This window comes from Leptinotarsa decemlineata, unplaced genomic scaffold (assembly GCF_025532065.1).
Source record: "Leptinotarsa decemlineata unplaced genomic scaffold, Ldec_3_MD MMD2_tig00001621_RagTag_RagTag, whole genome shotgun sequence".
NCBI lineage: Eukaryota > Metazoa > Arthropoda > Insecta > Coleoptera > Chrysomelidae > Leptinotarsa > Leptinotarsa decemlineata.
The window spans coordinates 619,836-633,476 of record NW_027412566.1 but is presented as its reverse complement, the minus strand read 5'-3'; the positions used below and the strand labels follow the sequence as shown (position 1 = coordinate 633,476).

Sequence of the window (13,641 nt, the reverse complement as noted above, 5' to 3'; positions counted from 1 at the left end):
ACTTTCATTTCTCAAACTCTTTTTGAAATACCTTTAATCATACACTTTCCAAAACGTTAGTTTTGGAAAGTGCCATAAATGTGTGTTTGAGACACATATCCACTAATCGGAACTTACTTGTCATAGGTTTAGCTGCATCTGTAAAAGAAAATAGCTGTCAATTTTTGTATGATTTATGTGTGATGACATGTCTTTTTGGACAGTTAGATGAATTTTGACTTCCACTGTGATAACCAGGAGGATATGAAAATGTTTTCGATATAACAAATTGTATTATTTATTTATTTATTTATTTGACACTTTGGTACATTGAGTACATGTGTCATAATTAAAAAACAAAAATAAAACTACAGAAGTTGAACAAAACAAAAACAATAAATATGGTTCACGTCCACAAACTTTCACAACATAGAAGTATTATATAAAAAATCGGAGAAGCTCTAGCAAATACTCTCAAAATGTCATGAAAAAGTGTCGTGCAAGAATTCCTCGAGACTGTAGTAACACTTCTGTAAGAGAAGTTTCTTCACCTCAATTTTAAAAAGTTTATCTGACTCGATTTTCCTAATAGATGCCGGCAAGTTATTATAACAGTTTGTTGTATTAAATAGTGGGGAGCATCTAAAGTGAGCCGTTTTGTATGTGACACACTTCAAGATAAATAAAGAAGGTGCCGTCAATAGGCCCTCTCTTAAGAAAATTGGTCTACAACTATCTTGAAAATCTATATTAAAAATTAGTCTCTTTTCTGAGCAACAAAAACTCGTGGAAATTCCCTTGCACATCCCCAAGAAATGATATAAAAGCTGATGTGAGAATAAGCCATAGAAAAATAGACATTCATCAATCCAAAATTATCTAGAGTGTTTTTCAATTGTTTGATTGAGTAATATGCGGAATTGAGTTTGTTGCAGACCTTCTGGATATGACCGCTCCAGGTCAAACTTTCGTCTAAAGACGTTCCTAAAAACAAGACTTCGAAGATCGAATACCATTTATTGTGGAAGAGTCACTGCTGAAATTTTTTCTAATAAATGATATCTACGTAGACTGTTTATTTACAGTTTCAGCTGTTCAGTTTGTTGATGAGGGGCATAAAAGTTAGAAGTGTTTTGCGTGTTCAGCGATTTCATACTATCTAAATAAATGCATCAAAGAATTTGCATCAGATTTTGTATAAAACGTGTATAAAAATTGTGTGAGCTCAAAAACACTCGAAATGTTGTCAGTGGCATACGGTGACTACTCTCAATTGAAAAAAAATTACAAGTGTAACAAGCCTTTCACAGAAGGTCGAGAAAATGTAGATTACGACGCTTGCCCAGGACACTTCAGCACATCAACAACCTGTGAAAAAGTTGAGAAAGTGAAGAAAATTGTCAGAAAAGTTGCTGAGGAGGTCGGCATATTGGTTCTCTCATGCCATGCAATTTTTTTGTAAATTTTGAGCTTCATGCGCCTCACAGCAAAGTTTGTATCAAAATTACTGAATTATAACCAAAATCTACCGTAGCATGAGCTCAGGAATTAATGAATGACCTCAACGGCGATCCAGATTTGCATAAAAGAGTCATAACTGGTGACGAATCATGAGTATATGGTTATGACATCGAAACTAAATTCCAGTCATCCCAATGGAAGAACCAAGCAGAGCCAGGACAAAAAAAAAGCAGACCAAGTTTAATTAAATGTCAAGGTTTTGCTCATTGTTTCATTGTGTTACCATGGCATAGTGCATAGGAGCTCTTGTCACATGATCATACGGTTAGTAAGGAGTATCATCTTGAATGTTTGCGCCGCTTGCGAGAAGTAATACGAAGGAAACATCCGGTCTTGTGGAGAAACTACTCCTGGCTTCTGAATCTCGAAAATGTACCTGCTCACTCGTTACTCGTTCGGAATTTTTGACCATTGACGTCATGTTTTTTTAAATGATGTTTTTTGAGATACTCTGTACACATTAACGCCATGTTTTTTTCTTTAGCGTTGGCAACCATGTTTTTTTTCCGCGGCACTTCCTGTATATGATTTGATTGGTGTATTTTGAAACAACACTCTGTATACCTAATGTATTTCGACAAACAGTCGCCATGTTTTTTTTCTTCAAAACCGCACATACCCTGTATACCTCATGACGGCTATGTTTTTTTCTTGCTTTAACGCAGGCAGCCATGTGTTTTCTTTAACGATACACACACCTTGTACACCTCAATGACAATCATTTTTTTAATGCTAGCAACCATGTTTTTTTTCTTCAACGCTGCACACCCTCTATAGCATTGGATTGATGTGTTTCGAAACAACACTCCAGATCACTAAGACTAAGAATCAAATGGGAAATGGGAAAAAATACCAGCGTGGTTCAAACATAACTGGCTGGTATCTCAATCGCCACGAAAGAAATGACCAAAAAAGAAATTTCTGGCAAAGACATAGCAGTCTGCACTGATAGCAGACACGTCCTATTAGCCTTGAACAGGGCTACCTCAGCCCTCAGGGCTAGTACCTCAGGGCTAGTACTAGAGTGCCACCAAAGTTCAGCCAAAGCCTCGGTAGATAATAACATTATCCTGGGGTGGATTAAAGGACACGGCAGAAATAAAGGTAATCGCATTGCCGACTCTTTAGCGAAGGAAGCGGCTGGACTGACAATTTTAGGACCCAGTGGCACCTACGGCCTGATGACTCCAACAATTGCGGAACTAGCGAAACGTTACACCCATGCTCAATCCCTAAAGAGATGGGATGAAATCAAAGGACGCAATCCTGCGAGAATCACCCTTGGCGACCCTGGGAAGCTGGCGTTGAAGAAATATCTGACGATTACCAGTAAAAATCCACGCTCAACAGTAGGATCTCTGACTGGCCACTGCCATCTAAGGAAACACCTCCATAATATGGGGCTAGTGGACACACCTCTATGCAGGATGTGTGAACAGGAAGATGAAACTGTCAGGCATGTCCTATACGAGTGTCCGAAGTTATCGTCAATATTCGGTGAGTCTTGGCCTACACCTGCCGATATAAAGAAAATGTCTCCTAGTGACCTGTCCACCTGGCATGGACGATGACCTAGGAGGACAACTCTTCGGGAGGATGTACAATGGGTCACATGTGGCCTGAGTGCTGTGGCCCGACACTCACCATCCCTACTCGACAGATTCTGATACAGAGAACAACATTCTGTATACCCAATTAGTATTGTTCTCATATCACTCCAAGCGCACTCGACTAGTTATATTCCAAACAGCGATAACGCCACCGTTAACACTGATAAGCCACTTCCGTTCCAGAATCCGCTTTGTTCATCTACTAACCTCAGTCACCGTATTCACCGGATTTGGCCACCTGTGACTTTTTTCCTGTTCCCAATATTGAACAGACCCATAGATGGACGGCGATTTGCGAAGATTGAGGAAATAATAATTGAATCGCTGAGAGAGTTCGAAGTGCATATCAGAACTGGTTTTGAGGATTAGAAAACACGCTGACACAAGTGTATTATATCTGAGGGGACTGATTTGAATGGGACAAAATAAAAATTGATAACCAAATGAATAGTTTTCGAGGAAAATTAAACTTCACCTCATGTTTTGAACAGAGGGATACATATCCTGTAAACGTAAACAATACATATATTCAATTGATAATTGTGTATTTTTCATATGTTACAAAAATTGATGTTTTTGGTGAAGGGCTCTTTTTCGGATATACTTGAGGAAACATTAGTTTAACAGATCAATTCTCGTCGTAGAAAGCTATGTCACGACTATGTCGTGGTGAACCTAGATACTCGTGGACCAAAAAAGTCGAGTATGCACAGAAAATGGGCGTCGACTAAATGACTCCTTTAACATCGGATTCAGACCATGATGTTCTCCGCTTGGTCCTGTTAACAAACCTAGAAGGACCAGATGTTGGAGAAATAAATGTACTTGAAATATATCGGTCAGACTAAGCGTGCCGTTGAAAGACGTTTCAAAGAACAAGCAGCTTCTATCCGACTTCGAAGACCAGAAACATCTAGTGAAGAATGGCTATGAAATTAATGAAAAATGTGACTAAAATTGTTGAGATCGGTAAATGACACTAGATTGAAAATAGTGAAGTGTGGCATAAAAACTATATGGACATAACTGCTTGATAAACATGCACTTAGGTCTGAAATAAACTGCCTATTTTCGGAGTTTGTTACCATTTGTTTGGTTATCCTCAATGACTTCAATGATATCTACCTCAGTCGTAGACGAAACGCCAGACATTAAAACATGCCGCCCATGACCAACAAACCCAAATGATAATTTTGACACAGATAGGGAAGAATAAACCATAACTTTCCTAACGCTAATTTGATTCAGGCTCGATATTGTTCTTAGTATAACTGAAAAAATATTTTCGTGAGGTCAATAAAAATCAAAATATTTCAGTTTGAATCAGAGAATCAAGGGCTATCTCAAATTTTGGAGGTAAGGCTGAAGGCGATGAGTAATTTACAAAAAAAACATATTTCTGGGGATGAGTTCTTCCAGAGAAAACTATTAAGTATGATATGAAACTCATAACTTACCTACAATTAAACTCCTCACATCACCTCCAATTTGTAAAGTGTCTTTTCCAAGAGGTATGATGTAATCTTCCACTGCTTCCGCAATATCTACAATATTATTCACATTTTTTCTTTGAAAAATAATGAGCTGCATTCTTTAAAAACGCAGTACTGATTATTCCACAGTTTTTCTTTAATTGATTCGTGATTTGTAGGGTAAAGAACTAACAATAATTAATGCAATGGTTTTATTTTCCCGTTATATCAAATAATAAAATGTAAACATATGAATGTGGTTATTCATAATTTAAATGTTCACACGGCCAATCATCCGTCTTCTTCTGTCATCCTACACAACGAGATATTATTAAGTTTTTGTCAATCTAAGTATCATTATGAGTCTGTCTCCACTCACCTTGAAGTGCCTCCTTCGGTTCCACATCTCTTTTGACGATATGAGTTGTTCCTATAAACAATAATATCACCATTGAATGTATATAATACTTTAGAAAGTGAAAGTAAGTGTACGTACCCTTCACGACATGTTTAGTTCCTTTTAGAACCTTTTCCACAACATTTTCGGCGCCATTGGCAACATCTGAAAATATAAATAGTCTCTGATTGATAACCAAAAACGATAATAGATATTTTAAGGAAGTGAAAGTACTCAAGAAATGAATGTTGCAAGAAACGTCAGTGGCGTACATTTTTATGTTGGCTCAATTGTGTCTCGAGCCACCACTGGACTCAATAATTTGTTTGTGGGTTGGTAATGAATCTAGTTATATCCGTGAATCAGCAACCACTTGTTTTAATTATAAGCTGTCATTTAGTATCTCGTAAAAATCCTTAATGAGTGTTAACGACCAAGAAATTTATGCTACCCCACCATATATTGCCGAGCAAGCAAATATTGCGATGAATAATGTATTGTCAGCAAAATCAAGAGAAAAATATGTATATAATTTTGAAAATTTTATGAGTTGGAGAGAGAAGAAAAACATAACCAAATCTGATGGTTCTAAACCGACAGAATTGTCGACATTAAGAAAGCTTCAGATGGCAAATATTTGTTTTCGAAGGTAACACAACTCCTCTTTTTCCTTCTATTAACTTTTTATGAAATTTTTGCAACAATTGTTGAAGTACTAAGACACAACATAAAAGTTAAAACTGAATTATTCAACCTCACCAGCCAACAGCCAATCATATTTCATTTGCCAGACGCCTCTAAAGCAAAGCCTACTTCCGTTAATTCTATGAACTATAATAGCCAAACAAAAGGATTTGAAAATATTTTACAGACCGAAAAATACCTGTTCTCATTGACATGATCATTTTATTTAAAACTCTTCAAATGTATTTATCCAATAGATTTATTTCAATAGATTTTCCATTACGTTTGTTTGGTAGAAATAGCCCATATGAACAATAACCTCCTCGCTCTCCTGACATAACTCCAAAGGATTTTCACGTCTGGCAAATTGCAAATACGAATTACAAGTCTAAATCACGAAATAGTTAAGAGGGACAATATTTGGAACTAACTTCCGGTATTATTGTTTATTTCATTTTCTGCTGAAATGGCTTCACTAGTTGTCATTTAATTTCGACCGATGTCACTGTGGCTTTTTAGTGACTAATAATCAGTTTTGAATTTTTTGATAATGGATATTACGTTTTTTATTCTCATCCGTACATAATAACGAATTTATCATTTTCGTTTTCAAGTATTCACACTGTATGTTTATTGTGAATAAAAGGAAATGAAAACTCACATTTAACTGTTTTTATAGGAAACTTCAAAATATCTTCCAGGATGTGTCCAGCGCCGTGGATACCACCTGAAAAACAGATAATATCTCTTGAGAAATTAGGTCGTGATTCAAAACAGTAATTGTCCCATCCAAATATTTGAAAAATTTTTCATTTCCATGTGATCATTAACAAAATCACATATTTTTTCTGCCAAAAAATGCAATATCAGTGTAAGAAAAAACATATGCATACAAAAATCCGTCTTTTTTAATATCCGCAACATCGGCGACACCATCTGTGATTTAAAATAATTTTCAACGTTAGAGAATTAACTTAAATGAATAATTCTTCTTAGTTTTCATGAAAAACGAGCGAGATACTCAAAAATAACCAAACTAAATGAACAATAACAACGAACGTGTTCCAGAATCATTTCGGGTGTTGTCCATTTCGATTATAGTCCAGTCATCTTAGCAAGTTCACATCGGAATTTGAGATACCTATATATAAACTTGGCCAAAGGTCACAAAAATCGATATTTTAGACATTTTATGCAAATTTTTCGTTTCCTATGGGTTTTCGTTATCTTTGTATTGTAGAGGATGTAATTCCCTAGAACTTTTGTCTTAAAAGTTTTTTATACGTTTCAATCGTTTTCGAGATAAATTCCAATGTGATTCATACTAATAACTACTCCAATAAATAAAAAAAAAGAAAGATAGGAAGGTATTCTTAAATATTGTTTTCATTGAAAAATTTTATATATATTCATGATTGTGTAAATTGAAAAAACTAATAAAAACTATAATTATTTTAAATATATTTTTCTTCTTCATCATCGTCGTCTCTTTTTTGATCGTCTTCAACGTTATTCATCTCCAGGTCTTCCTTCATGATTTCGGGGTCAAAGGTTCTGTATTCATTGACATCGCTGTGATATATTGAAGCATTGAGGCAAGCTTGTCCATTTCACTGGTCACAAGCTTAAGATCACTACATTCCCAATTTCCTGCATCCACATCGCGAACCACAAACACTCTTGCAGTTGCAGCATATTTTGTTGAGCAATTTCTCTGGAGAAGGTGCTAAATTTGTTGTGATGGGTTCCAGGAGTTCGTGACGCATTGTTTAACCCCATTCCTGGGGTTCCAAATCATGACCTAACCAAGTTTGTCTTCATTGACATCGCTGTGATATGCTAAAACATTGAGACAAGCTTGCCCATCACTCTGGCCACAAGCTGAAGATCACTACAACTCGATTTCCTGCATCCACATCGCGAACCACAAACACTCTTGCAGTTGCAGCATATTATGTTGAGCAATTCCTCTGGAGAAGGTGCTAAAATTATCGTGATGGGTTCCAGGAGTTCGTGACGCATTGTCTAACCCCATTCCTGGGGTTCCAAATCATGACCTAACCAAGTTTGTCTTTATTGCCATCGCTGTGATATGCTAAAGCATTGAGACAAGCTTGCACATTATACTGGCCACTAGCTTAAGATCACTACATTCCCAATTTCCTGCATCCACATCGCGAATCTCAAACACTCTTGCAGTTGCAGCATATTATGTTGAGCAATTCCTCTGGAGAAGGTGCTAAAATTGTCGTGATGGGTTCCAGGAATTCGTGACGTATTGTCTAACCCCATTCCAAATCATGACCTAAACAAGTTTGTCTTCATTGACATCGCTGTGATATGCTAAAGCATTGAGACGAGCTTGCCCATTATACTGGTCACCAGCTTAAGATCACTACATTCCCAATTTCCTGCATCCACATCGCGAATCTCGAACACTCTTGCAGTTGCAGCATATTATGTTGAGCAATTCCTCTGGCGAAGGTGCCAAAATTGTCGTAATTTGTTCCAGGAGTTCGTGACGCATTGTCTAATCCCATTCCTGGGGTTCCAAATCATGACCTAACCAAGTTTCTTTTCATTGACGTCGCTGTTATGTGCTAAAACATTGAGACAAGCTTGCCCATTACAGTGGCCACAAGCTGAAGATCACTACAACCTCGATTTCCTGCATCCACATCGTGAACCACAAACAACCTTGCAGTTGCAGAATATTGTGTTGAGCAATTCCTCTGGAGTAGGTGCTGAAATTGTCGTGATAGGTTCCAGGAGTTCGTGACGCATTATCCAACCCCATTCCTAGGGTTCCAAATCATGACCTGACCAAATTTGTCTTCGTTGACATCGCTGTGATATGCTAAATCATTGAGACAAGCTTGTCCATTATACTGGCCACAAGCTTGAGATCACTACATGCTCAATTCCCTGTATACACATCGCGAACCACAAACACTCTTGCAGTTGCAGCATATTATGTTGAGCAATTCCTCTTCTCGCTAAAATTATCGTGTTGGGTTCCAGGAGTTTGTGACGCATTGTCTAACCCCATTCTCGAGGTTCCAAATCATGACCTAACCAACTTTGTCTTTATTGACATCGCTGTGATATGCTAAAGCATTGAGACAAGCTTGCCCATTACACTGGCCACAAGCTGAAGATCACTACAACTCGATTTCTTGCATCCACATGTTAAACCACAAACACTCTTGCAGTTGCAGCATATTATGTTGAGCAATTCTTCTGGAGAAGGTGCTAAAATTATCGTGATGGGTTCCAGGAGTTCGTGACGCATTGTCTAACCCCATTCTCGAGGTTCCAAATCATGACCTAACCAACTTTGTCTTTATTGACATCGCTGTGATATGCTAAAGCATTGAGACAAGCTTGCCCATTACACTGGCCACAAGCTGAAGATCACTACAACTCGATTTCCTGCATCCACATGTTGAACCACAAACACTCTTGCAGTTGCAGCATATTATGTTGAGCAATTCCTTTGGAGAAGGTGCTAAAATTATCGTGATGGGTTCCAGGAGTTCGTGACGCATTGTCTAACCCCATTCCTGGGGTTCAAAATCATGACCTAACCAAGTTTGTCTTCATTGACATCGCTGTGATATGCTAAAGCATTGAGACAAGCTTGCCTATTGTACTGGCCACAAGCTTAAGATCACTACATTCCCAATTTACTGCATCCACATCGCGAATCTCAAACACTCTTGCAGTTGCAGCATATTATGTTGAGCAATTCCTCTGGACAAGGTGCCAAAATTGTCGTAATTGGTTCCAGGAGTTCTTGATGCATTGTCTAACCCCATTCCTGGGGTTCCAAATCATGACCTAACTAAGTTTGTCTTCATTGACATCGTTGTTATATGCAACAGAAGTACCTGTATTGAGGCGTTCAGGCCGTATAAAAAGACACACAACAGGGTAACACATTCAGATAGAATAGTGAATAACTTTCTCACCGGTAGAACCTTCGCCAATTGCAAAAATCGCCTTCGTCGGCTTCATCGAATCTCGATTACCCATCTCTTTTATGCTGACGGATTTACTCGATTTGCCTTACGTTGGCAAAAAACCACTGATTCAAATTATGCTTATTTCAATTGAATTAAGTAGGTATTCACTGAGAAATTTCATTTCAAGTTATACTCATCAAAACGGACAAAACTGTTGAAACATTTTAATATTTTATTTCTTCTGGCATTGCTTATCGCTGTTATGTCAAAAATGTTACATGGTTGGATACAGAACTGAAAATCCTGTCAACTAAGACTATTTTTTTTTTATTGAAATTTTTGACATGTGGGCTGTTATGGAGTGGAGGTAACCTATAATGAGTTGATTTTTTGTAGAAATATGCTTTATTGAAAACGAAAGTTGACATGTTTTACGATTTTTTCACGGTTTTAAGATGGAATGATCTATTCAGGGTGGCTCATTGTAACTGAAATGCACTGTATATACTCGGCTTAACTTGTCGCAGAGTATTCAACAAACTGAAAACTGTCGCGTGTCGAAGTTACGGTCGAAGTGCAAGACTCCATCATCCGTAACGTAACGTTTTTGCTGTTGCATTACGAATTATTTTTGTTACAAATGTCTATGCGCCTCAAGCCATATGATGTGTTTACTCTCATGAAGTTGTGTAACAGAAAATCTTGAATACTAATTGCGGAATTGATGCACGTAAGCTGTTTTAACTTACCTTTAACTTTTTTCACTGGATTCACATGTCTCTTGACAATTTTTTTGGGTAGTTTTCCCAGGCGTCGTATAGCATCTATAAAATATATATTGATCAACTTATGCAATAAGCTACAGAAAAAAAAACAATGGATTTTCAGGATTTCCGAATTTTCACCATGGACGGATATAGCATTTAACAACAACAATAAAATTGTGTTATCAAAATGGGTGTTCTGATTCGTACAACGTACCGCGCGCTTCGACCATTTTACGTTCGCCGTATTCGTCCTACCGAGAGAACTGTTGAGAATGTGGGGAATAAATTTGGGTTCACTGGTTCACTAAACGAACGACCGACACCTGTGAGTAGACAAGACGTAAGATCTGCCGAAAACATCGCTGCTGTCTGTGAGAGTGTGCAGGAGAATCCGAGGCAGTGGATTTCGCATCGCTCACAAGGACTTTCGCGTTTTTGGCAATTTGCTACCAATTTAGACGTTGCTTGGTAGGAGCCAAAAGTTTCCAACGTCGCTTGACTGCCCGAGAATATTTTTATTGACTTGCGTATGAGCTTGGACTCTTCCAATCTCTCCGCACAAAATTCAATGGCGTAAATTTCAATTAGAATTGGAAATGTCTTATTATTCCGAGATTTCTGGGTATCATATACAGTGTGTCAATTTTGAAACTAACAATGGGATATATTGTTTGTATTGTAGTTCAAAAAAAAAACCTCAATTCCATTCCATTCAAGCCAAAGTTTCACAATTATTATTTATACCATTGGATAGCATTTTTATAGTCTTTCCAATTGTATCACAAGTAGAGGTTTGTAATTTAAACTTTTTGAGTTTTGGTGGGTGGGGCCGAGGGGATTGATGGGGGTGAGTTTATGTCATTTTAGTTCCTCCTTACTATCCTAGAAACGGTTTCAAGCATTTTTCGATATCAGCTTTCGTACGTGAGATATAACCCATTGAAAGTTTTAAAATTGACACACTGTGTAATTTGTTAGTATTCAAGGTAGTTAGGTTAGGTCAGAAGTGAGTGGATCTATTCGATCTCCACCGCAACCTGCAGTAACGTTAGTTTCAAATAAAAGTGGTCAAAAACATAGAAAGTATCATTTCTCATTTTCCATTATTATCTCCTTCCATCAATTTATAATAATGAGTGATAAGTAAGGAGTAAGTATTTATTGTGTCATAAAATACAGAATCACATACAAAAGGGACCAAGTACGTTTACAACCAAACCCAAAAGACAGTTAAAAAACATTTGAAACAAACAAACTGATAGAATTGAAATTCATCGAATTCATTTGCCCATTCAGGATAGCCTCTTTGAGATTTGTCTTCAGAGTAGGAGCAGATAAATTAAGAAATCTGAGGGGATATTATTCAGCAGACAAGGTACTGAATAAAAAAAATGCCTGTCATTTATATCTGTCACTTGTATTCCTCGACGATCTGTTGTGAATGTTCTCCCTTTGAACTATTTTGGAGGCGAAGTACTTTGGTAGTCCACAAGCCAAGATCTTAATGACAAGACAAGCGTAGTGAACAAAACGCTTTTCATCCCTGATATGAGGGGTGGCATGTGCTTGAGGGGTCACCGCTTTCATAAAACCGTTCCCTCTCAAGCACAGCTTATAAACTATGTCAGCATAGTTAGTATGCGAGAGGACAAGGGAGTTGCAAAGCCTTTTTAGTGGCAGTGTTCAGATCTGTTTGGAAGGTTTTCAAATTTTGCAAGGCTCAAATGGGTTCTGTTTGTGATGAAACTCAATTGTTTTGCTTCAGCTTCAGAGACAGAACTAAATGAATTCGTGGTCAATGCATACAGAAAACTTAGCCAAGCGGCTCAAGTTAGAGGATGACCCAATAAAAATATTTTGGCTTCATGAGGGGTGTAGGAGTTGGCAGTTTTTGTCGGTCCACCTCTTCATGGTTTTGAGGTCGTTGTTTATTCTCATCGGCGTATAAGATTTTTGACGAGGCTGAAAGTTTGAATAGAGGGAGTAGTCGACAAACATAATCATGTTACAGTCTTCCAGTCTACTGCAAGTCAGATGTAAAAATAGCAAAAAGAGTGGTTGCGAACATCTAACCCTGAGGAATACGAGTGTTTGAAGGGAGTACTGATAGGTTGTCGTTTACACAGACGAATCGTGATAGATTGGAGAGATAGGCTTTGAGCCAATCTGAAATTCGACCGTTAAATCGATGATAATGGAGTTTGACGATTAGGCAGACAAGGTTAACAGTATCAAAAGCCATCGACATGTACAATAGGGGAAGAGATACCACTTCTTGGTTGTCTAGGGTCTTGCGGAAATCGTGTGTCATAGAACATAATACGGAGACTGTACAATGACGTTTACGAAATCCTGGCTGGTTTGAGGGTAGAATATGCTGTTCTTCAACAAAGTCCTGTATCTGGGAAAGCATGGTTCCTTCGAGGATTACAGATGTCATATTCGTAAGGCAAAGATCACTGAGGCTGTTAACTTTTGTGGAGGGCTTCTTAGGTATAGGTTTGACATTTGATGTTTCACACTGCTGGGAAACACAGCCTATTTTAAATTATGTATGTATTATATGTGTGAGGGGCAATGTTTAATTGACAATTGGAGCATTTCATAAGAAATTTTGTAGGTGATTTCAGAGAGACCTGGGTGTCATAAAACGAATTGCTGTCAGCAAGTAGATATTGAGTATTCCATTCTCTCACGTCCCTACTAAATAGCTACCGTAATAAAGATAATAATATAAAATTAACTTACTTTTAACTTTAACTACTGGATATTTCAGAATGTGCCCCACATGACCTGGAAAATGGAAATTTATTCAAAGAACATCTGGATATGAAATGTGTTAAATTCAAAATGAAATTGTATCACAGCCTTCGAAGCCTGATAAAAATGTAAATTACGATGGTCTCTTATGTTGCTCATTCAGAGATGATTATAAATGAAAATTATTCACTCAAACATATACAGATGTGGAAAATAAGTATCGGAATATACAAATCCCGATGCATTCTGGGAGGGGTCCGAGATTGCAGTCGATCAGTCTCAAATTAGACTAAATATCAGCTATTCTATTGAACCACTCTACGTTGATGTATCCCCACTCAAAATCTGCAGTGTGTCCACTAAATGACGCGGTAAACAATTCATCAGTATGGAATTATCAGAGAGAATGTATTTATGGAAGAGACTTTGGAACCGAAGTTCTCTAAAATCCAATAAACTACCAGATATGTGATACAGAGATAATCC

At 37.5% G+C, this 13,641-nt stretch overlaps 2 protein-coding genes across 8 annotated transcripts in view; one reads left to right on the top strand and one right to left on the bottom strand.

The window, feature by feature from the left end:
* Positions 1–13,641, top strand: part of rsh (Rap GTPase activating protein radish) — a 226,947-nt gene that overhangs the window by 147,465 nt on the left and 65,841 nt on the right. The gene's annotated exons all lie outside the window — the stretch shown is intronic.
* LOC111514079 (uncharacterized) overlaps positions 1–13,641 on the bottom strand; it is a 46,882-nt gene that overhangs the window by 5,475 nt on the left and 27,766 nt on the right. For 5 of the 7 annotated variants that reach the window (XM_074176122.1, XM_074176125.1, XM_074176123.1 and 2 more), the window contains 7 exons: positions 13,144–13,188; positions 10,378–10,452; positions 6,325–6,390; positions 5,079–5,144; positions 4,962–5,012; positions 4,568–4,654; positions 118–138 (listed from right to left, as the gene is read on the bottom strand). In XM_074176122.1, coding sequence (XP_074032223.1) covers positions 118–138; positions 4,568–4,654; positions 4,962–5,012; positions 5,079–5,144; positions 6,325–6,390; positions 10,378–10,452; positions 13,144–13,188 — 411 coding nt within the window. Of the gene's footprint in view, positions 1–117; positions 139–4,567; positions 4,655–4,779; positions 4,896–4,961; positions 5,013–5,078; positions 5,145–6,324; positions 6,391–10,377; positions 10,453–13,143; positions 13,189–13,641 lie in introns of those variants that run through there. The other 2 variants (XM_074176126.1, XM_074176128.1) reach the window with 2 other exon arrangements.